At 50.6% G+C, this 20,985-nt stretch overlaps 11 protein-coding genes across 11 annotated transcripts; 8 read left to right on the forward strand and 3 right to left on the reverse strand.

The window, feature by feature from the left end:
• Positions 1-6: 6 nt before the first annotated feature.
• CC1G_04324 (hypothetical protein) lies at positions 7-782 on the forward strand (the record flags this gene model as incomplete). Its single annotated transcript, XM_001833293.1, has 3 exons — positions 7-265; positions 314-510; positions 570-782. The coding sequence occupies 3 exons, from the start codon at positions 7-9 to the stop codon at positions 780-782; spliced, it is 669 nt and encodes a 222-aa protein (XP_001833345.1).
• A 130-nt stretch (positions 783-912) lies between these two features.
• CC1G_11923 (tRNA (cytosine-5-)-methyltransferase NSUN2) lies at positions 913-3,246 on the forward strand (the record flags this gene model as incomplete). Its single annotated transcript, XM_001833294.2, has 10 exons — positions 913-1,090; positions 1,149-1,197; positions 1,248-1,319; positions 1,372-1,436; positions 1,519-1,794; positions 1,940-2,004; positions 2,058-2,165; positions 2,212-2,607; positions 2,660-3,113; positions 3,179-3,246. 10 exons carry the CDS (start codon positions 913-915, stop codon positions 3,244-3,246), a joined length of 1,731 nt encoding a protein of 576 aa, XP_001833346.2.
• Positions 3,247-3,696: 450 nt separating this feature from the next.
• CC1G_11924 (hypothetical protein) lies at positions 3,697-5,291 on the reverse strand (the record flags this gene model as incomplete). The annotated part of the gene is made up of 6 exons (XM_001833295.2): positions 3,697-4,264; positions 4,320-4,405; positions 4,462-4,724; positions 4,812-4,879; positions 4,942-5,028; positions 5,092-5,291. 6 exons carry the CDS (start codon positions 5,289-5,291, stop codon positions 4,240-4,242), a joined length of 729 nt encoding a protein of 242 aa, XP_001833347.1. The 3' UTR covers positions 3,697-4,239.
• A 611-nt stretch (positions 5,292-5,902) lies between these two features.
• Positions 5,903-7,518, forward strand: CC1G_11925 (hypothetical protein). Its single transcript, XM_001833296.2, has 7 exons — positions 5,903-5,995; positions 6,052-6,184; positions 6,241-6,360; positions 6,413-6,532; positions 6,586-6,698; positions 6,751-6,814; positions 6,874-7,518. Exons 2-7 carry the CDS (start codon positions 6,062-6,064, stop codon positions 7,210-7,212), a joined length of 879 nt encoding a protein of 292 aa, XP_001833348.1. The 5' UTR covers positions 5,903-5,995; positions 6,052-6,061; the 3' UTR covers positions 7,213-7,518.
• A 116-nt stretch (positions 7,519-7,634) lies between these two features.
• Positions 7,635-10,352, forward strand: CC1G_11926 (translation initiation factor eif-2b; the record flags this gene model as incomplete). The annotated part of the gene is made up of 10 exons (XM_001833297.2): positions 7,635-7,769; positions 7,828-7,952; positions 8,005-8,268; positions 8,329-8,515; positions 8,576-8,739; positions 8,793-8,918; positions 8,974-9,407; positions 9,455-9,592; positions 9,645-10,036; positions 10,089-10,352. The coding sequence occupies exons 1-10, from the start codon at positions 7,647-7,649 to the stop codon at positions 10,350-10,352; spliced, it is 2,217 nt and encodes a 738-aa protein (XP_001833349.1). The 5' UTR covers positions 7,635-7,646.
• A 764-nt stretch (positions 10,353-11,116) lies between these two features.
• On the forward strand, positions 11,117-12,057 carry CC1G_11927 (hypothetical protein; the record flags this gene model as incomplete). The annotated part of the gene is made up of 2 exons (XM_001833298.1): positions 11,117-11,253; positions 11,316-12,057. The coding sequence occupies 2 exons, from the start codon at positions 11,117-11,119 to the stop codon at positions 12,055-12,057; spliced, it is 879 nt and encodes a 292-aa protein (XP_001833350.1).
• A 44-nt stretch (positions 12,058-12,101) lies between these two features.
• Positions 12,102-13,879, reverse strand: CC1G_11928 (kynureninase; the record flags this gene model as incomplete). Its single annotated transcript, XM_001833299.2, has 7 exons — positions 13,764-13,879; positions 13,608-13,704; positions 13,439-13,527; positions 13,220-13,353; positions 12,927-13,148; positions 12,686-12,858; positions 12,102-12,627 (listed from the first exon to the last, which is right to left on the reverse strand). The coding sequence occupies exons 1-7, from the start codon at positions 13,855-13,857 to the stop codon at positions 12,102-12,104; spliced, it is 1,335 nt and encodes a 444-aa protein (XP_001833351.2). The 5' UTR covers positions 13,858-13,879.
• Positions 13,880-14,118: 239 nt separating this feature from the next.
• Positions 14,119-16,030, forward strand: CC1G_11929 (kmo protein; the record flags this gene model as incomplete). The annotated part of the gene is made up of 6 exons (XM_001833300.2): positions 14,119-14,272; positions 14,331-14,533; positions 14,616-14,855; positions 14,891-15,058; positions 15,353-15,627; positions 15,694-16,030. The coding sequence occupies 6 exons, from the start codon at positions 14,119-14,121 to the stop codon at positions 16,028-16,030; spliced, it is 1,377 nt and encodes a 458-aa protein (XP_001833352.2).
• Positions 16,031-16,245: 215 nt separating this feature from the next.
• On the reverse strand, positions 16,246-17,282 carry CC1G_11930 (hypothetical protein). The gene is made up of 3 exons (XM_001833301.2): positions 17,097-17,282; positions 16,826-16,953; positions 16,246-16,739 (listed from the first exon to the last, which is right to left on the reverse strand). Exons 1-3 carry the CDS (start codon positions 17,203-17,205, stop codon positions 16,566-16,568), a joined length of 411 nt encoding a protein of 136 aa, XP_001833353.1. The 5' UTR covers positions 17,206-17,282; the 3' UTR covers positions 16,246-16,565.
• Positions 17,283-17,725: 443 nt separating this feature from the next.
• Positions 17,726-19,864, forward strand: CC1G_11931 (hypothetical protein; the record flags this gene model as incomplete). Its single annotated transcript, XM_001833302.2, has 7 exons — positions 17,726-18,019; positions 18,075-18,260; positions 18,313-18,403; positions 18,657-18,685; positions 18,748-18,942; positions 19,124-19,185; positions 19,237-19,864. The coding sequence occupies 7 exons, from the start codon at positions 17,726-17,728 to the stop codon at positions 19,862-19,864; spliced, it is 1,485 nt and encodes a 494-aa protein (XP_001833354.2).
• A 500-nt stretch (positions 19,865-20,364) lies between these two features.
• On the forward strand, positions 20,365-20,652 carry CC1G_13919 (hypothetical protein; the record flags this gene model as incomplete). The annotated part of the gene is made up of 2 exons (XM_002911833.1): positions 20,365-20,377; positions 20,513-20,652. The coding sequence occupies 2 exons, from the start codon at positions 20,365-20,367 to the stop codon at positions 20,650-20,652; spliced, it is 153 nt and encodes a 50-aa protein (XP_002911879.1).
• Between the last annotated feature and the right edge of the window lie 333 nt (positions 20,653-20,985).

Genomic DNA, 20,985 nt, shown 5'->3' on the forward strand with positions numbered 1-20,985 from the left:
TTCACTATGTTTGTCCCACCGGTTGGTGTAGCAAGGGGATTCCTCTCCTATAACGGGTCCGGTATTTTCGCCCGATGTGCCAGACAGGGATTAGTCCCTCGCGCTCGTCTTCAGAATCGCGTTCGCCATGGGAGTTCGTTCCCAACAGCCGCTGTCAAACCCGGTCTTGCTAGGACCAAGCCTAGCAACAAGTTGTTCAAGTCTGCTACCATTACCACTGTTGGTCTCGGCCTTGCTGCATGGTGGACTCCAGTGAAATGCGATGGTGAGTAACGTCCATAGGTCCTGGTGACCTGGTGTTGACATTCTTCAGCGTCACCGATCAGGACTCCCCAGAGCCGCGATCCCCACATCGCACCAGTAAACGATTACCCGCCCCCACCGCAGTCATCTGTTTCACTATATGAATTGAGCTTTGGAACAGTAACGGGGCTCTGTGCTGGTATCTTTGTCAAGAAAGGCGCCAAGGCTGCAGCCTGGTTGTTGGGTGGAATTTTCGTGTTGCTCCAGGTACGTGCATAAAGCATGCGGAAGGAGCGACCATCAGCTGAATTCACATTTGCACCCAGTACTTATCTTCGCAATCTCTCGTGCGTGTTGACTGGTCGAGGATGGCTTCACGGTTTGAGAGCGCATTCCACTCGGTCGACGCGCGAACTGGCGTCTCAAAAGCACCAACTGTGGGGTCAACATTTAGAAGCATCATTAATTTCCTAACTGCCGATTTTCAACCTCGAGCATCGTTTGTTGCGGGGTTCGTTTTGGGATTGCGAGTAGGCTAAATGCTGGGATTGAACTATCGACCTTGCGTTGGCCCCTGCTTCTAACACGGCCAAACAGTCTGCGTTTGTGGATTTTTTTCAAAGTTCTATTAATAGTATCACAACTGTTCTATCGTCTTTATCTCTTTCAATGGGTCGTCGAGCGAAGAAACAGCAGGGGGCCCCTGATCTCAGCGATTTAGAAAGTCTCATAACCGGCAAAAGTCTCCGGAAACGAAAGCAGATGGTCGGCACCTGCCAGCGTCCCTCGAAGAAACCAAAGGATTCGCTGAAAAGGTCGACTTCAAAATCCAACAAGAATAAGGAAAGTCCGTCTTAAAAAGAAAAGGTCGAGCAAAGTTTCGAAGGTTGTTTCTGACTCGGGAGACGGTTGGGAAGATGTTGAAGACGGTGTTGACTTTCAAATGGAGACCGAGTGCGTGGTTATGGTTGCATACCGGAAGACTCTCATCTTATAGTTGACAGGAACCTTTTCGATGACTCGGACGAAGGTTTCGTAGGAGACCTAAACGATCTTGACGATGAATTCGACGACGAGTGCGTAGTCCCTTGCCCGGCGAGCGGTAAGGATATTGACATCAATTCTCAGCGTGATTCTGCGTGGTCCAGTGCAGGAACTACAGTTCTCCGATGACGACGAGGAAGGAGCACTGCGTCCAACAACAAAGTCGTCCAAATCTTCATAAAAAACGAGTCAAAATTAAGGCGCCTAGTTCAAGCTCTTCGAGCGACTCAGATTCAGATGATTCAGACGAGGAGATTACCATGGCCAACATGGAGGCCAAGTCCCGCGCATTGGACGAGGAAGCCCTACGTGAAGCAGAATTGGACGCAGAAGAACTTCGACGGGCCGCACTGGAAGCAGACGACGACGACTTCGACGATATGGATGAGGACGAGGAGGGTGAAGAAGGAGGTGAAGGAGAGGCCTTCCATCTGCCAACGGCTGAAGAGAGGGAAAAGGAGAAAGCTGCAGGCGGACCTGATCTACATACATTGCAGCGGCGGATGCGTGAGTGTGTCCGAGTGCTAGGGAAGTTCAGGAAACGCGCGGAACCTGGCAGGCACGTTTTTCATCTTTATTTCTCTAATTCAAACCTAACAGGCAATCGTCAGGTCCCGGTCAGAGTACACAGACCAGTTGATAAGTGATATAGCTAGTTATTATGGCTATAATTATTACCTGGCGGAGAAGCTATTCTTGCTGTTCCCTGTGGCCGAGGTGAGCGTCTGTTCTCCCCCCTTTCACCGGTACTTGACTGATGGAATCGACAGGCAATCGAATTCTTCGAAGCTAACGAGGTGTCCCGTCCAGTTACCATCCGTACCAATACCCTCAGGACTAGGCGACGCGATCTTGCTCAAGCACTGATTAATCGGGGCGTGAACCTTGAGCCAATAGGCAAGTGGACCAACGTCGGCCTCCAAGTCTTCGAAAGTCCCGTCCCCATCGTGTGCAACTCCTGAATACCTCGCTGGACACTACATGCTGCAAGCGGCTTCGTCATTCCTTCCCGTCATCGCTCTTTCTCCTCAGCCCAATGAACGCGTTTTGGACATGGCATCTGCACCTGGCGGTAAAACCACACATATGGCTGCTTTGATGCAGAACACAGGCGTCATCTTCGCCAACGATGCCAACAAAGCGCGCACGAAAAGTCTCACCGCCAACGTCCATCGCCTGGGATGTAAAAATGTCGTTGTATGTTCCTATGATGGTCGAGAGTTCCCCAAGGTTATGGGAGGCTTCGACCGCATTCTGCTTGATGCTCCTTGCAGTGGAACTGGCGTTATCAGCAAGGACTCGAGTGTTAAAGTCAACAAGGTCTGTACCTCAATACTATCTTATGGTCTCGAGCTAAAATATTTCCTCCCAGTCGGATCGCGATTTCATCCTCCTGTCCCATCTCCAAAAGCAACTCATCCTCTGTGCAATCGACAGTGTTTCTCCTGACTCGAAGACTGGTGGTTATTTTGTGTATTCGACCTGTTCGGTCACGGTGGAGGAGAACGAGGCCGTTGTCGATTACGCGCTGAAGAAGCGACCAAACGTCAGGTTGGTCGACACGGGCCTGTCGTTCGGTCGGGAGGGCTTTACGCAATACCGTGGCAAAACATTCCACCCTAGCGTAAAACTCACACGTCGATTCTATCCCCATGTTCACAACATGGATGGGTTCTACGTCGCTAAATTCAAGGTCGAGAAAAGGCAAAAGTTGTCTAATGCCGATAAGGAGGAAGAAACATCTAAGCCCGGTATAGTCAAGACTGGCGATGATCACACAGAAGACGCTGGCTTTGACTCGGAGGAGGATGAAAAATACATTCAAGGTGAGCATATCATTATCTTTATGAATGATGATCAACTGTCGTTAACAAAATTCATCCGTCGTTAGAGGGAAAGCGGAAAGCAATCAAAGCAAAAGGTCTCAAGCCCCCTCCTCGTACCTCCAAGTCTGCATAAACTACTCACGGCGTTCAACTGGTTCATCAAATTCTAGGGCATGGTCCTTGGTGGCATTCTTTAAAATTTTGACTATTTCTCAGCATCAGTATTTAGCGCACTGTTTTAGTTTGAAATCAACTGCACCAAGCGCTCAGGGCCTACAATTCGTTGATGGCAACGCTCGTGGTGAAAACTTGCGTTCCGTCGTGATTCCGATCCGGATGTTTGATTCGACTTATCCTCAATCTTCCGCCGAGAGCTTGGAAGTTTGATTTTCGAAGCGGGTGTCGAGGACGGGCATACGAGACCCTTGAAATTCCGATGAAAAGACACCTGTTCGCGTTACCATTTACGCGACCCCCTGAGGGAGTCACCACACCGGTGACCATCGCATGAATTTCACCAATCACTAGTAGTGGTTCCTTGAGATGTTCGAATGGGATGGCACCACCTTGGAGTTCAGTGTAGGCCCTGAAGACGACGTCTGAGCTATTCGACATCTTCTACACAGGCCGAAACATCTGTATTATTGAAATGCTACATAACATCCAAGGAATTCGCGCATCCACGCGGAGCGCACAATGGGTCCGTCCATTTCCAATCGGGAAAGAAAAAGAAGAGAAGAGAATAGCGAAGAAGGATGTGGTGGAGTGATAACGGAGTGGTTCTCCAGGTGTCTGTTCACATGGATGTTCTCAACAAGCTTCTTTTAGACCATGTTCATGGGGTAGGTGATAGTATGCAAGGCTGGTAATGGTAAGTATGTTACACTGAAAGCATTGTCTGTAGCGCGCATGCAAGGTTAAGTTTGACTGACGACTAAGTGAGTTGCGTGTGAGGGGTTCAACAAACGATTATTGGATGGTTAAAATAGGGGCTGATTCCAAACTTAAGGCTTCGGATCCGGAGTGGCGTAAGTTGGTATACAGTCTTCGTGAACAAGGTCGTAAGAGGCATTCATTGTGACTCTTTGCGTCGTGGTAAGGATTCATTTCGTCATGTCTTCGCAGCTTAATAGGTGCCGTTGACGTGCTTCCTGCTCATGTAAAGCTGGTGAATGAGGCCCCAAATAGGCGGTGCAAAACACAAACCTGCGACGGCCTCCACAGCAGACCCCCCAAATGGCACCAATGACGGCAATCCAGAGTGCGACTGCGGCACCCAAGGTCATCCAGACCTAGAACGTAAAATGTAAGCACCACAGGAAATAAAAAGACCAGGTAATCGTCGTACCGCATTACCCCAATTGAGAGTGACACTGTCAGTGGCATCACTAAGCCTGTTTCTCACAACCGCGACGATCACGACGTTAATCAGGAAAGCAGTGGTCGCCGCAAGAGCTGCTAGAAGGCCCAATGCAAATGTGACGAACGAAGCGATTCTGGACGTCCTCGTCGTTTTCACAGTGGTCGATCCAAATCGGCTCTGAGAGAATGCAGTGTCCCTTCGGAGCATGAACAACGATACGACGAAGGCGAAGAAAGTCAAGCCAGTAGCTAGACCGATCATACGTCATAGGAAGGTTTGAAGGATAAATGGGTTAGTACTTGAGCAGAGTCCATTGTAGATCCGATGATACTTACCAATAGGATTGAGAACGAATGCAGCGGTGGTGGTGCGAGAGACTAGATCTCGGATATCCTCCGCTCGCCTGGAGGAGATTAGTAGAATTTAGATTACCGTATAGCTATAGAATGAGAGGATGTTGCTTACAGAACACGGGCGACAGTTTCATCGATCGTATAGCCGAGACGAGTCGAGGAGCATCGGGCATCTCTATCAACCCCTATGCCCAAGATGCTGTGGCGGCGATAAGAGGAATTGGTGAGAGGCAGGAAGGGAGAGGAAGGAAATGTAACGTACGAGGCCTGAACATCTGACACGCAATATCCAAATACACCAAAGCGGACAGCGCCCGTGGCTCCGGACCCAGGAAAAGAAGTGCCAGTGTCGATGGCCAGACGAAAAAGATATATAGCATCAATGATAGGCGCAGACAGAGTGACAAGGAGCAAGAGCAGGAAGGCTGCAAAGAGGAGGAAGGGCGTCACACGAGCGAACATAGCGGAGGTCGTTGTGGGAGCGAGATGTGCGGGGTGGGATACTGGCAACGAGGACAATAGACGAGCGACCCTGGATTTATAGGTGGACAAGAGAGAGGGATGTAGTCATTGTGGTGCAGGTGGCATTGTAGTGTACAGCCCTTGCTCGCTGTGCGATGCGCGATGACGCAGCGGGACAAAAGGCTTGGTATGAATAAAACCAAGATTACGCGCCTCGTGTGAGGTCGAGCAACGATTTGCCTCGAAGACGGACAGAGAATTGTGGTCAAGAGGTCTGGAATGTGAATCTGATGTGATCTCGGCTGCTGAAGGGTACAGGGAAAAAGATGGTGGTTTCCGCATTCGGCCACAAGGAAGACATGCTCAGGAGGCCTTGAGGCGCTAGAAATCGGCGAATTAAAGGGAATTTACGCGTTTTAGAGTTTCAGAGAGGGGTTTGTCGGTGTGTAACAAGGTCAACAGGGATTATAGAACGACGAGCAAGCGGAAAAAGAGAACGGGAAAGCAAGGGATTGTTGGATTTAGTTTGTTTGTTAGTTGTTTGTACACCTGGCAGAATTGAATAAAAAGTCAGATCACATCCGTTTTCGTGTTTCTCTCAGCCCTTCCTTCTTCTGTATTTTCGCCCACTGCCCGCCTGGGTTTTCAGTTCGCGTAGCACGCATCGACAGTCTCTATCCTTGTTCTTAATACCCCGTTTATTTGTGAGTACACCACTAATCAATCCTCTCTCTCCCTCTTCTGACGCGTAACCTGACAGCTCAAACATAATGTCTGCTCCTGCTGCCACTGAAACCGCCCCTGCCGCCCCCGTCGTCGAGGAGGTCAAGAACGAGGTCCAGCCCGAAGCTGCCCCCGCCGTTGAGGCCGCCCCCGAGCAAGCAAAGGTCGAGGTACGTGTCGCGTTGCCATCCTCCCTCTCACAGGCCCCCTCAACCTGGAAACACAGGAGGCTGCAAAGCCCGAGTCCGAGACCCCCGCCGAGGCTCCTGCCGCTGAGGCCGCCGCCCCCGCTGAAGCTGCTGAGGCCCCCGCCGCTGCTGAGGAAGTGAAGGAGGAGGCCAAACCCGTACGTCCGTCGCCCCATCGCGTCTTTACACCCACTCACATCCCACTCACAGGCTGAGGAGGCTAAGAAGGAGGACCGCCCCAAGAGCCCTGGTTTCTTGCAGAAGATCCTCGCCCCCTTCAAGGGTGACAAGAAGGCCAAGAGCCCCAAGAAGGACAAGAAGAAGGACGAGGTGTGTGCCTTTGTACCCCCCTTATCGCTAACCCATCTCATGATATTTGCTAGACTCCCTCTGAGGAGGCCCCCAAGGAAGAGGCTGCTGCCCCCGCTGAGACTCCTGCCGACGCTGCTCCTGCTGAGGCCAGTGAGGCCCCTGCTGCTGAGCCAGTGAAGGAGACGTGCGTACACTGTTCCCACATGTTTGTAACGTGTCACTGATCCCTGACTTAGCGAGACCGCCGCCGCTCCCGCTGAAGCTCCTGCTGCTGCTACCGAAGAGGCCAAGGAAGAGAAGGTGAGTTCATGGCTTGGTACTTTGCATTCGCAGCGTCTGACGCACCCCCCCCCCCCTAGAAGGAGGAAAAGAAGGAAGAGGAAGCTGAGAAGAAGGAGGAGAAGAAGGAGAAGGGTCCTTCCAAGGCCGTCAAGGTTGGCCGTCGCCTCTCTGCTCGCGTTGGCGACCTCTTCAAGTCCAAGCCCAAGGCCGAAGTTGCTGCCCCCGCCAAGGTCGATGAGCACCCTCCCAAGATCGATGAGCCTGCCCCTGTCGCTCCTCTCGAGAATCCTGCTTCGGAGAACAAGGAGGAGGCTCCCGCTGCTAAGGAAGAGGAAGCCAAGCCTGAAGAGCCCAAGGCCGAGGTGAAGGCTGACGCTGCCCCAGCCGCTGCTCCCGCTGCCACCACGTCTGCGTAATTTCTTTCGATTTTCTACGCACGAGACGATCCACGACCTTGACGAGCATACTGATATCCCTTATTCATCTTTTCAATCTCGGCTACTCTTGTTCATACCCTTTCGTGGAACGATACACCCTTGCTATTCTGGTGCCTCGTTGATGATACGCTTGGATTTCTGCTTTTTTATTACTTTGATGATATTACGACCCCTAGCCTCACTTCATCTTAATACGCGTTCCAACCATACCCCATTTTGCTTCCTTGGAACGTGCTCTCATGTCATAGGTTTCGCTGTATAATCCAATTTCGTGTTTTGAAGACATGAGTTGCCACATTGAAAGACAATGAATGCCCTGGAAAGGAAGCCTGAGTCATCGAGTGAAAGGGCCTGGAAATGCTGCCGCGCCTCTCGGAGCACGGGCCACCAACGATTTTTGTCTTGCGCTCATCATGGCCTCCAAATCGTCTGGAAAGGACAAGCTGCTCGACGAGCAAGACGAAATCTTGCAGGCTGTCGTGCTTGCAGACAGCTGGAACAGGCGCTTCCGTCCTCTGACAACGAACAAACCACGAGTACGAGGCCCAACGATCCCGGCGACTTGATATATCTTATCTCTTCTTTATGTGACAGTGTCTCCTCCCCATCTGCAATGCCCCTCTACTCGACTGGACCTTCGAAAGTCTGTCTCTGGCAGGCGTACAAGAAGTTTTTGTTCTCTGCCGCTCCCACTCTGGGCAAGTAAAAAAAGCAATCAGGTGCGTCCCGACTTCTACCCAATAGATCTTCGCTGACGACTAAAAAAATCAGGGAATCCAAATGGTCAAAACCGGGCTCAGGAATGAAGATCGTGCCCGTTATGACGGCGAAGGAGACCTTCTCTGCTGGCGACGCGATGCGCGATATCTATACCCGCGGATTGGTGACCAGCGATTTCGTCCTCGTCTCTGGGGATTTGGTGAGCAATATCCGGATCGACGAAGTCGTCAAGGCGCATAAGGAGCGGAGAAGGACGAATAAAGACGCGATCATGACCATGGTGGTTAAAGAGGCGTCTGTTGAACATCGAACCAGGTGAGGGTGGTGATTCTCTTCGGTCAAGTAGACTCCAGACTTATGGATTATCCTCTGTAGGTCGCAAGGAGAATCTGCGGTCTTTGTCGTTGATCCTTCCAACTATGAGTGTCTGCACTATGAATCCGTCCTTGGGCATCCGCGCAAAACGGTTGTCGACGTTCCGAGGGAAGTCCTTGCTTCGCGTAAGGAGGTGGAGATCCGCTACGACTTGATTGATTGCTGTATCGATGTTTGCTCGGTCGAGGTAAGGGTTTCAGTTTCGTGCTGAGTTTTGGCGAAACTAGAAGCTGATTTCGACCCCCAGGTTCCCTCGCTGTTCCAAGACAACTTTGATTATCTTGATATTCGAAGGGACTTTGTTCATGGGGTGTTGACGTCTGATTTATTGATGAAGAGCATACACTTGTACGTTGCGCAGGACGGATATGCCGCGCGTGTACGGGATACCAAGAGTTACGAGTCCATTAGGTTTGTTGTTTCGTACTAGTCGATGTTTTTTGGAAGCTAACCAGTTCATTCAGCAAGGATATCCTTTCGCGATGGACATTCCCTCTAGTCCCCGATGATAACTACCCAGGTTCGACACGATACGAGCACACTCGCGGAAACCGCTATCTGGCCAAAGACAAATCACCCATTCTCGCTCGGTATGTTTTTCTCTCTAATAGTTCTCCTTGTCACATACCTATACTCTGTTCCCAGCACATGTAAAATCGGTATCAACACCCTCATTGGCGCTTCAACAGAAATCAGTGATAATGTCGAAATCAAGTCTTCCGTCATCGGTCCCAACTGCGTCATCGGCCCCAACACCATTATCGAAAACTCTTACATCTTCCAAGGAACGACCATTGGCGCCGATTGTCGAATAACGAAGAGCATTGTTGGCGTCAATGCAGATATCAAGGATGGGAGTGTGATTGAGAAAGGAGGGGTGGTTGGGGATCAGGTTGTGCTGGGACCGAATGCAAAGCTAAGTCCGTTTGAAAGGGTGTCAATTCCTTGGAAGAAGTTGAAGGAAGAGGCCAAGGCCGACGGGGTTAAGAGTGATAGGAGCGAGGGTGACAGTGAGGATGAGGAGGACAGTTTGTCAGACGAAGAGGACGAAGATTCCGATATCGAAGAGGTCGAAGCTGGTAAGTGGCAAATTCGCATCTCGTGAATTTAGACTTATTCCTTTTAGCCCAAGATTCTTTGGACAAGTCAAAACTGGGTCCGGCATCCAACGCGATCCTGTGGCCTGATACACCACCCGAGGACGAAGATAGCGATGATGAGGATAATGTTGAAAACTACACCAACCAGCGGTTCATGCGCATGGGTAAGGTGGTTTCCCTCGTCGTTAGAAAAATGTATGCTGATGACCTGAATAGCCGATGATATCCGGTTCTCAGACGACTTTGACGACACTGGAGATGCAGCAAAGGCCCTTCGATCACCCTCAACCACATCTCTTACCAGTGGAGTCCGCGATGCTGAGAAGGAATTCCGTTCGGAAGTCGTGCAGTCTTTGGAAAGAGCTTTCGTCGAAAACCATTCGTTGGACAATGCTGCTGTCGAGTTGAAGACCCTGCGTATGGCATCCAACGTCCCGCTTTCTCGGGTCAAGGAAGTTGTTATTGCGACCCTGGTGGAAAGGATTCCTCTGGTCGAAGAGGGTGGCATTGCCCAGCGCAAAGAGATTCATACCGTCCTCGGACGATGGGGCCAACTTATTAATAGAATTGGGGGTGTCGATCCTGTTGAGACCCTCGTTATGCTTCAGGTATGTCACTTTCTGTGGGCGTAGGCAATGGCTGACATTGGCGTTTCAACAGCGACATTGCATTGGTTCTCCTCGACTGTCGCTATTCGGTCAGATCTTGGCAGCCCTGTATCAACACGATGTCGTGGAAGAAGAGGACCTCATCGCATGGCATCGCACGCCCGGTGCCAAGGGCGAGGATGCAAACCCCGGTCCCGAGCAAGACAATCTAAAGAAGACCTGGCTTGTGGGCGGCCAGTTGATTGTTCAGCTGGCTGAACAAGACAGCGAGGACGACAGCGACGAGGATGACGACGACGAAGAGTCTGACGACTAACCCACTCAAAAGGTGGCCCTCTGGACTGAGTGAATGGTCGAAGGTTTACACGAGGATGAAAGCGAATGAAAAGCTAAATTATAAAAGTCCAAGTACTACAGATACAGGTACAATAGAAATGGCGTGAGATTTATCATAGGAATCGTCCTGGCCTGGATGCAGAATCAGAGACAAGTCGTGCATTATCGTCATGGGGTATGGCGTGCAATCGTCTTTGGCTAATATTTCAAGATGATGTACAATGCTGGAAACGAGACAAGGGTGAGCCAATGTGTCATGCTCGTGTTTGTTTCGGGGCAAAAACGCACCATGGATGATTCCGGGGCTGGTCGGGAACTGGTCAGTGAGGGTTGGATAAAGATAGGATATTCAGAGCTCACATATAACCCAAGCAGGTTAGGATGATGTTAATAATCTGATAGTCGTCGACGTCAGTGAACCCGGTGCGTTGGTGGCTTGAAAAAGGAAAGGGCTCACGAGATCAGCACCGCAACCTCTTTCTAGGAATACACCCAAAGGAGGAAGGAGGATTGCGAAAAGGATCTGTTGGGTGACCTGGTGAGGAAAATATTGTAAAATTGCAGGGAGAAAAGAGCTACCTTGCAGATGTCTGAAGCGGTGAAAGCCATTGTTGTAGGGGAATGAGGTTAAACCCCTGAAAGCTCCTTGGACGACCTTATAAAGGGGCTTGAAAAGGTGACGTCATCGCTTGGCCTCAGACGATTTTGGCGTCTGAATTTCGGCTTGGACTCCAACCAGCGGCCATGGCGATGATCACAGTCCTCGGCGTACCGTATACCGCAGCGCACTCTGATCGCTTTCTCCAATTCGACGGGTATGCTGTACAAGGCAGTGTTCAAAGGCCCGTGCTCGTCTTTGTCCACGGTGGTGCTTGGCGTTCGTAAGTCGTCTTGCCGCTTTCTTGTCCCTGTGAAATTCTGTGAAATTAAAAACGTGCTCAAGGGAAGACAAGGCAGACCATGCAGCTCTAGCCCAATCTCTCGCTCTAGCCACGAATTGCCCAGTCCTGGTCCCAAACTACAGGCTCACATCGAAGACGATCAGCGACTTGCGCCATCCTGCTCATGCCCAGGATATCCTTCATTTCCTAGAGTTTCTTCTAGACTGGAGGCCCCTTGAATTCCCTGAACTTGCCGCTGCAATGGATCCGAAAAATCTATACCTTATCGGACACAGCTGTAGTGCGCATATGCTTGCTTCCATCATCCTCGACTCCGATTTCGTTACGCCAACGCTTGCCCCGTCCGCCAAGCTACTAAAGGCAGTGAAGGCGGTCATCTTCTCCGAGGGTATCTACGATCTCGACTCCCTGGTGGAACGCTTCCCAAATTATCGCGCTTGGTTTATCGACGAAGCATTTGGAGCCCAGTCTTCCTACTCCCAATTCAACGTCAACCAATATCAACTACGCAAAGGGTTGGGTGATGATGGTCGCCCTGCGTCATGGCTAATTATACATTCCAAAGGGGACGACCTGATTGACGTTGGCCAGAGCAAAGCCATGCTAGCTCACCTTCGTCAACTCTACGCCGAGCAAGCTGATACCTTCGTCCATCACGATTTGGACAGGCTCACTGCCGGACACGACGATATCCTGCGCGGCGACCAGGGATATGTAGACATCGTAAAGTTGTTTTTACAGCGGGTGGATACCATGCTCCGAGAGCCTCAATCAGTTGTCTAATTTAATACTAGTGTTCCAATCCAAACTATTCCCAACTATATCATTTATTTACTGAGAGTGTCTAAGGCCTCGTTCAAGTAGCGAACTGCTGCGTCGCAGTCCGCAATGGTGTTGTAAAGAGGTGCAGGTGCAAGGCGGATAACGTCCGGTTCTCGTTCATCTCCAACCACACCATGCTTGATCAAATAGTCAAAGACTTTGACCATGATCCCCCCACCAACAGGTAGGAAAAGAAGCGATAATTGTGCCCCTCGTGCTTCGGGATCGCTTGGGGTGATGATCGTGAAGCCAGGGCTCGATCGCTTCGAAGCGGTAATGGCTTCACCTGGAGGTACAAAGTATTTCGACGCACGAAGCAATTGGTCGAGGTGCCCGGTGAGAAGGAGAGACCGTTCCCGCAGAACAGAGGTCCCGCCTACTTCTTTGAAGATTTGAAGGGACCCGTAGAGCGAGGCAACGGCGAGCACACAGGGGTTGGATTGTTGGAATCCCTGCGCACCAGGTGTAGGTGAGAATTTGGGAGGCATCTTGAACCGCGTGGCCAGTTCGTGGCCCCACCAACCAGCATACCTATACAGTTATTCCCTTTAATGTCCACTCAGATCTAATGTGTGAAGTCGATGCTTACTTAGGTTTCTCAACTTTATGCCACCTCTCGTGGATGAACAGACCCGCGATACCCCCGGGCCCCGAATTCCCGTATTTATAAGTGCACCAGACGGCAAAGTCCACATCCCAGTCGTGAAGTGATAAGGGGACGTTACCAAAGGCGTGGGCAAGGTCCCAGCCACAAATGCAACCCTGCGCACCCAAACGAAGCAAGACGAATCAGCGCAAACTGAAGGGTGATAACTGTGTGAGGGACGTACCAAATCTTTGGCCTTCTTCGTGATGGATTTCATGGGGAAATACTGGCCCGTATAATATTGGATACCACTGAAAAGGACAAGGGCGATGGACGAGGCGTTTGCCTCAAGGACGCCGAGTATATCTTCTTCCCTGAGGGTGTATTCACCATCCCTCGGTGATACTTCAATAATAGCTTCTTCAGGGTCGAACCCATGGGCCTTTACTTGTGATGCAAATGCATACTATGCGAAAGAAATGGAAATGCGTCAGTAAACGTCCCTTCTTGAAGTCAATACAAACGCAAAAAGCATACTTGATCCGAGGGAAAGGCTTTCGCTTCGCAGACAATTTTATATCGTTCAGCAGTTGGTTTATAGAACGAATCCATCATGAGATGAAGATTATTGGTCAACGTGCCCATACACGCGACTTCTTTCTCATTCGCCCCTATGTGTGGAAAAGAAAGAAATGGGTGCCACCGTCGAAGATTGAATAAGAACCATGAGGCGTGTCAGAGTAGTTTTCCACTTACCAACTAGTTCAGCCATCAAAGGGTTCACCTTATCGGTACAGGTGACCCATGGACGATCCTGAGGATGCGAGAAATGCCCAACGACGGCGCTGGATAAGGACGAATGGCACCCAGCATGTTGTGATTAGTGTGAAGATGGGAGAATCTATGGGCGGGAAACTGGGCTTACCGCGTCCCCCATGCTTTAAGCTCTTCTTGGACCATCTGATTGGAGCGGTTCGACAACAGTCCCAAGGAATTGCCACAAAGATAAACAGCCCCGTTCCCTTATAATAGTGCAAAGCGGTAATTAAAAGGTGAAGAACGCGGGTAGAGATGCTCTCACCTGGTTCTGGGCTGTCCACAGCGCCAATCTCTCGATTTATCGGGCGCAAAAACTCATTGCTGAGGGGGACGTTCAGGTCTGTTGTAGCTGACATTGGTAGTGGATGGTAGAGGTCGAGGAACAAGCAGTAGATCCGGGTAGACGACGGCTAATGGAGCGTCGAGTGGTTTTGTGCACGGTTAACGAATTTAGATCCGCGAAGGTTGGTTTGATCTTATCTTATCTCATCCCCGTTTGGTGGGTAATGGAGCCGATGGCGAAATCATGAGTTGCCTCCCGCATGGTTTATTTTTCTCGAGTCTCGAGTCATGTCACTTGAGTTGCTTGACATCACATTATCCGGAAGATAATAGTTATGGATTCAACACACTCATCGACGTCGACGCTGGCTTCGTTAAGCCACGGTCCTCGCAGAGCAGTGGTCGTTGGGGCAGGCCCTGTGGGCTGCTTGACGGCGTTGGCCCTGGCGAAGCGCGGATGGCACGTCGATCTCTTGGAAGGCCGTCCTGGTGAGTATTACGTCCATCCTCTTCACACATAAATTTAGCCTACTCACCCTGTTACCAGATCTAAGGCTGCCATCGTCCAAAGCTGCTTCGCAGCAACGGTCTATTAATCTGGCAATATCGCATCGGGGTCTCGCAGCGCTAGAAGCGATAGATCCAACTGCAGCAGACAAATTCCTACATACAGCTATTCCCATGCGTGGCCGAATGATCCACACTCGAACCGGCGAACTCGATAGCCAATCATACGACAGGGACGGACAGGTGAGTACCACCCACGCGTCGACTCCACTCTTGTTTCGTTTCTATCGGTTCAGGGGTTCCTGACTTGCCAAATTGTTCACAGTGTATTCATTCCATTGACCGTGCCCTTCTCAATGAAGGCTTGTTAGAGCGAGCAGCTGCTTCGGAGAATATTCGCCTGTTTTTCAACCACAAGGCTGTCTCCGCAGACTTCGATGACAGAATATTGACCGCCAGGGATATTCTTTCAAATAAAGAAGTCCAATTCCACTTCGACTTTTGTGTCGGTACGGACGGGAGCTATTCTGTTATTCGAAGACAGATGATGAGAGTGGTTAGGTCAGTCTGTTGATTTTTCTGACGGCTGGTTTCTGACAGACGAGGTCTAGAATGAATTACCAACAAGAATATATCACCTCTGAATATGTCGAACTCAAAATGCCGGCAGGACGGGACGACCATGGGGAACCTACGTTCCTTTTGGACCCCAATCATCTACACATATGGCCCCGTCACTCATTTATGCTCATTGCACTTCCCAACAAGGTTCGTGCTTTCATTTACTCCTCCAAAAACCCTTCTATTTATTCTTCGTCAGGATAAAACATTTACATGCACCCTATTTGCACCAACGGCGGACCTTGATCGCCTCAATAGCCCCGATTCTATCCTAGCCTGGTTCAAATTCTATTTCCCAGACGCTGTCCAAGCGATTGGGGAGGACATACTTATTGCGGATTTTCTGAAAAATCCGAGAAGCCCTCTCATTTGTACGAAGGTAAATGAATGTGGAAACCCGCGCTACTACCCGCACTGAGCCCTTTTTTTCTCGTGTAACAGGCGAACCCGTATCACTATTTGGATCGGGCGATTATTCTGGGAGACGCAGCCCACTCCATGGTGCCCTTTTACGGACAAGGGTTAAACTGTGGCCTCGAAGATGTGAGAATCCTGACAACGTTAATGGACCAAGAGGGCATCACCGCATGTGCGCCAGAATCCTTCGATCCCTCAAAGGACGCAGTGGATCGGCAGCTGGCCCGTGTCCTCGAGAAGTATACTCTCGGAAGACACCAGGATTGTCTCGCAATCATTGACCTTGCCATGGATAATTAGTGCGTTCGGTGTCTATGCTTTTTATCGCTTAACACTGGTTTCTGAGGCTCCATTTCATTTGACAGCATCGAAATGAGACATTCGGTTACCACATGGTCCTACCTGGTGAAGAAGGCGGTGGATAACATTCTCTATACGCTTACCTCGAGGAAGATGGTTTCACTACCTTCGCTCGTCCCGACCTTGTCCCGGATGGCCTACCCTCCTGAGGCTCCGAGGGGCTGGCTCCCGCTCTATACGATGGTGACCTTTAGACCTGACATCAGTTATGCAACGGCAAAGGCCAAGGCAGAACGGCAGGCTCGAATTCTAGATGGATTAATCTGGACCGGCACCGCTCTGGTTGGCGCAGGTGGTGTTTGGGCAGCTTGGATGTTGCAACGGACACTGGCACGCCGGTGACGTTTGCAGTAGTCATAACCAACACTCGGAGCTTTACTAGCGGAACACGCCTTCGTCGGTCGTAGAAATGGGATCTACATCGCGTTCCAAGAATGCAAGCAACTGATTCACTGTATACTGAAAAGTGTGCCAAGACAGGTATGGTGTTCCTTCTATCGATTGGCTTCGGACTTCTTTAGGTTGCGCGATTCGTTGTTCAGATATCCATCTGTCCATCGGTGCCCCATTTAAAAGACGGTTGACATACTACACTAGACATGCTGTTGTACAAGGAAGCCAGCTCTATGTTCATAATAGTACAGCAGCGATAAATAATGAAAGCGAAAGAGCAGGAGAAAGGAGCAGAGAGAGAAGATAACCAAGGGTTGAAGAGTCCAGAAAACCAAGCGAAAGCAGACAAGTTCGACTGCATAAACGCAGAAAAGAAAGCAACACAGGTCATGCCGGGGTTCATAGAGGAGTACTAAGCAAGGGTTTGGTTGGTGGACGGGACAAGTCAGTGGGATAGCACACAAGCAAGCGCCGCATACACGAATCAGGTTGTCGAAGCAGGCGGGTTCTTGGGAGGACGACCTCGCTTTCGTTTCACTGGAGCGCCATCTCCAGAAGCAGAAGCAGCTGGGGCTGCGGTGGAACCCTCTGGTTTGGGGTTCTTTGGAGGCCTGCCCCTAGGGCGTTTGGGACGAGGTTCCTCGTCGTCTTTCTTCTCCTAGAAGGAAAAAAAAGTAAACAGAGAGTTAGGATCATGATCGAGGTTACATGCCACGGGCTTGACGCGGATGGATGGTAGCGTACCTTGGGAGGACGTCCCCGTTTCCGAGGGACGGTCGGGGTTGTGGGAGTCGCTGGGCTACCCAAGGTCTTCTTGTTCTTGCTGCCCTTGGGCCGACCTCTCCCGCGTTTGACAGGAACGGCTGAAGTGCCTGCAGCAAAACATCGAGAGAATGATCAGCGCCGACGAATTGAGGACGCGGAATTGATGTGGACAGGATTGGGAAAGCGTGTAAAAATGGTCGATGGTTGCTGTGGTTGACGGTGGGACGAGGAGGAGGAGGACGATGCTCACCTGCCTCTGGCTCTGTACTATTCCTAGGAGGAGAAGCTGCGAGCTCATCCTCGAGAGGAGATCTCTCAGCGTCGTCCAGGACGTCTCGCGGTGGCGGCGACGAGGACATTTGGCGGGATACGCGCGATGAGGAGGAAGGGCGCGTTGAACAGAGAAGAGATAGGAAAAGGAAGGGCAAGTTGAATTGGGGGTTTTAATCTATGCCGTATGTAGCTTAAAAAATACATTTTGTATTCAATTTTGTATTGTTCAATAGCTTTATTACTTGCTACATTTCCTCCCCTGATTTAGCCCGATATTATTTGCAGGGTTATGGTCCCAGGTCACGTAAGGCAATTGTTTGATTTACACCCAGCACCGAATCTGACGGGCAACCTACTTGTGAGGCGCCCCTGAGCATTGGGTTTTGGTCTATCGCCGCCGATAAAAAAGAGGTTGTGGTCGCTGGCTGTGAGCAGCGGTGGTGGTCGGTGGTGGCAAGGGAGGGACAGAACTTGAAGACAAGGGCAACGGGCAAAGGCCGATTGTGGATCAGATTTGAACCCCGATTGGCCAAGTAGTAAGTAAGTAATTAGTTGCTTTCTAGGTAGTATTGCTTTCAACCGACTTACCCAACAAGCGGCGTCTACATGCGCTCTCTGTTATTCCTCTTCGCTTCCTTCGTCTCCTACAAATCCGCCCTCTCCAGGCTACATTCCCTTCCAGAAGATACCCATGCCTTCCCAAAGTTCTCCGTCACCTTCCTCAACGGTCTCCCCGTCCTCAACGAGACCGCAGAACACTGGCTGAAGCACGGCCTTCGTGGTGGTGAACAAGAGTTCCTCGACCAGCCTTGGAACCCAGCGCCTCACCAAACACCTGTCCATCCCAAGGAAATTGGTTCGGGTGACACGTCGTCTGACACGCCAGCACCAATCCATGATGTCGGTGTCTCTACCCATTGCTTTCTGGAATCCTGCTGAGCTAACTGTGGTCCAGCCAGCAGCCCAAGCATCGAATTTTACTCTAGAACACATGCGCATGGGTCCCAAGGACTCGTATCTATGCTTAATTCCCAAACCATCCGAACCTCCATCATCCCCCCAACAGGAGGAGCCCGAAACTGATTCAACTCCTGCCAGAAGTTGGTCACTCCTACAGCCGCTTTCCGGAACTTGCCTTTACGTATGTATTTTACCCTATATCCGGACCATTTTTCACCTGTCAAACGCCCTAGCACCGTCAAGGCTGGTTCACATACTCGTATTGTCACAATAGAGAGATACGACAGTTCAAAGAGCTAGCGCAACCTCAGTCCCGATTGCCAGGTTCGTGTCCATAACCTTGTCTTCCAATTCTTGGGCCGGTCCAAATGTGATACCGGCAGGCCGTACTTTCTTCAGCCCTTCTCCGTCGCAATCAGTCTTCTTTACCCAGATTCAGCCAGTAAAGTCTTACCTTCATCCCTGCCATTACCTTGGCGCCTCTGACGTTGCCGCCTTCCTTCCAAACCCTTTATTTCTGTTGTCGATGCCAGTCTTAATGAAATCACCCACTAACGTCACGGCCCTCCTTCAACAGGTACTTACAGACCTGAAGAAGATCCAGATGTAAGATCTCCCGTCATTTCCCTAGCTTCCCTGGAGATTGAGACACCCATGACTTTTGACAGTGGGAATCATATACCCTCGGCCGCGCCCCTAGGTCTTCTGAAGAACCAGGAGCCGATTTGACTGTCGCTGAGCGGAATGCCCAAGCTGCCAATCTTGAGCTCGCGCGAAACGCTGGCTCTCGCTACCTTGTGCAGCGTTGGGGCGACGGATCGATCTGTGACAAGACCGGGAAACCCCGCGAGGTCGAAGTGCAGGTGAGTTGTTGAACCCTCGCCGTTTTTGGCCTTCAAAAGTTGGTGCCTTGCTGATTGACACCTTTCCTCCGCTGCCTCTATTCACTCCCCCGAAACCATGCGACCAATTGCGCAAATGCCGTCTATCCTCGGAAAAATACCTCAAAAATCCTGATTTCCCCTGATTCTCTTTGTGCAACAGTTCCACTGTTCCATGGTCATGACCGATCACATTCTCTTCGTCAAGGAAACGAAGACATGCTCGTACGTGCTTGTAATCCACACCCCAAGGCTGTGTGGGGAGCCTGGCTTTAGGTCGCGTCGTGACACGGCGGAGGAGGGTATCATCCGCTGCCGGGAAGTCGTCTCTTCTGCGTCCCAAGCGCAGTCTGCTTGGCCTCGACTGCCCGCTGGCGACACTCCCATGAAATTCCCGAGACGGAAGGCCGTTCTTCCTTCTCCTGCATCTGGCATGGCCAGCGGGTCTTCCTCTGATTCTACTGGGCAGCAAGACAAACCCAAAGCTGGTCATGGGATGTCCGCTGACTCGGATGACGATTCTGAGACAGGAGAGAAAACCAAGGAACAGCTCTACAGCGAACTTGTTGAGAAAACACTGGAACTGCTCATGGGCGAGGAGGGTGTGGACGCGATCACCGGTTCGAAACGGCAGGGCGTGAACGCTCGCGTGGAGGATGGCGAGGTTATTGTCGAATATATCGAGGAAGGAGACGACGACGGATCCGATGTCTCCAATTGGGTCGTCGAGGCGCTCAAGGCCGCTGGTTATGAAACTACAGGCGAAGTCCTCAACAAGAAGAAAAAGGGGGACAACGACAATGACAAAGAATCTTCCTCATCCTCGAAGAAGGGCAAGAATTCGAAAGACTCCAAATCTAGAAAAGGTGGCCCAAGGTGGTTTGGCGGTCGCTTCGAATTGTGACCACTGATCATGTGTGTACTTACGGCGCTTCCTTCGTGTACGAAATATAATATGGGGGTGCTTGTTATACTTTAGGGATTCGTTTCTATTCAGAATTCTAACCCTGTTCCACTTCGGTGTAACAGACCGAGTACACGGGTTCTCACATTGTTCAATCAGATCTGCCTTACCGCGAACGGGTATGTATGTCGCTGTCAGTCCATTTCGCTTGGGTCCATTGAACCCCCGTTAGACTTTACGTCACATCGAATACACAACGATTTAGTGTGCTCAGAACGAATAGGAATTTACGGATTGTCAAAAGAGATCTAACGTTCCATTGGCAGTGGCGAAAGCATACAGAAACAACTGACGGAACGTCGTCGACGACGACAGGTGACAGTCTAGTAGTTCTTACGACCCTCCGACACACGAAAAAGCACATAATCGTCATACAGGGACAGGGATCTGGAGGAAAAGATAAGCAAGTACTAGTAGATGATAACGATATAATAGGTGCTATGGCTTCAAAGGGTACGTATGTCGCAGGAAAGCAGGGAAGCGATGGTGTACGCAGGGATTGCTACATGGCGAAAGATGGCGGGGAATAAATCGATAAATATACAACAGACCGCAGAAGTGCCTGTGCTTAATCTTAAATTTCGACAGTAGGACAAGGGGGAGAAAAATCCGGTTTTAAAAGCAATCAACGTGTCCGCATGAAGGAAACGAGAGTGAAAGGGAAGGATTTAAATGGCGCGGGTTGGTGTGAAGGGTGCCATTGCGAGCAGGTTGGCGCATGCTGTTGAGAGTGGCCTCGAGGTGTTAAATCCACAGTCGGATTACATCGCGGAGGACGCCATGGCGAGGTGTTGGGGGATGTAGAATGTAGAAATGGAAAGCACGCTTCACAATGAAAGGTGTGAAAGCAAAGAATCCGTCGACTAAAACCTTCTAAGATGTATAAAAATAAAAGGGAGCGTGTAAGATAGAAGTATGCGATGAATTCCCGTGATAATGGGGTGGAGGCGCAGATGAAAAAGGAATGATAAGCAAAACTTAAAGATATGGCGCAAGGCTAGCATGAAACGTACAAGCGAAATGGAGACCGCACGAATGCCTTCCAAGCTAGGAGAAGTCCC

Source organism: Coprinopsis cinerea (assembly GCF_000182895.1).
Source record: "Coprinopsis cinerea okayama7#130 chromosome 2 map unlocalized cont3.2, whole genome shotgun sequence".
NCBI lineage: Eukaryota > Fungi > Basidiomycota > Agaricomycetes > Agaricales > Psathyrellaceae > Coprinopsis > Coprinopsis cinerea.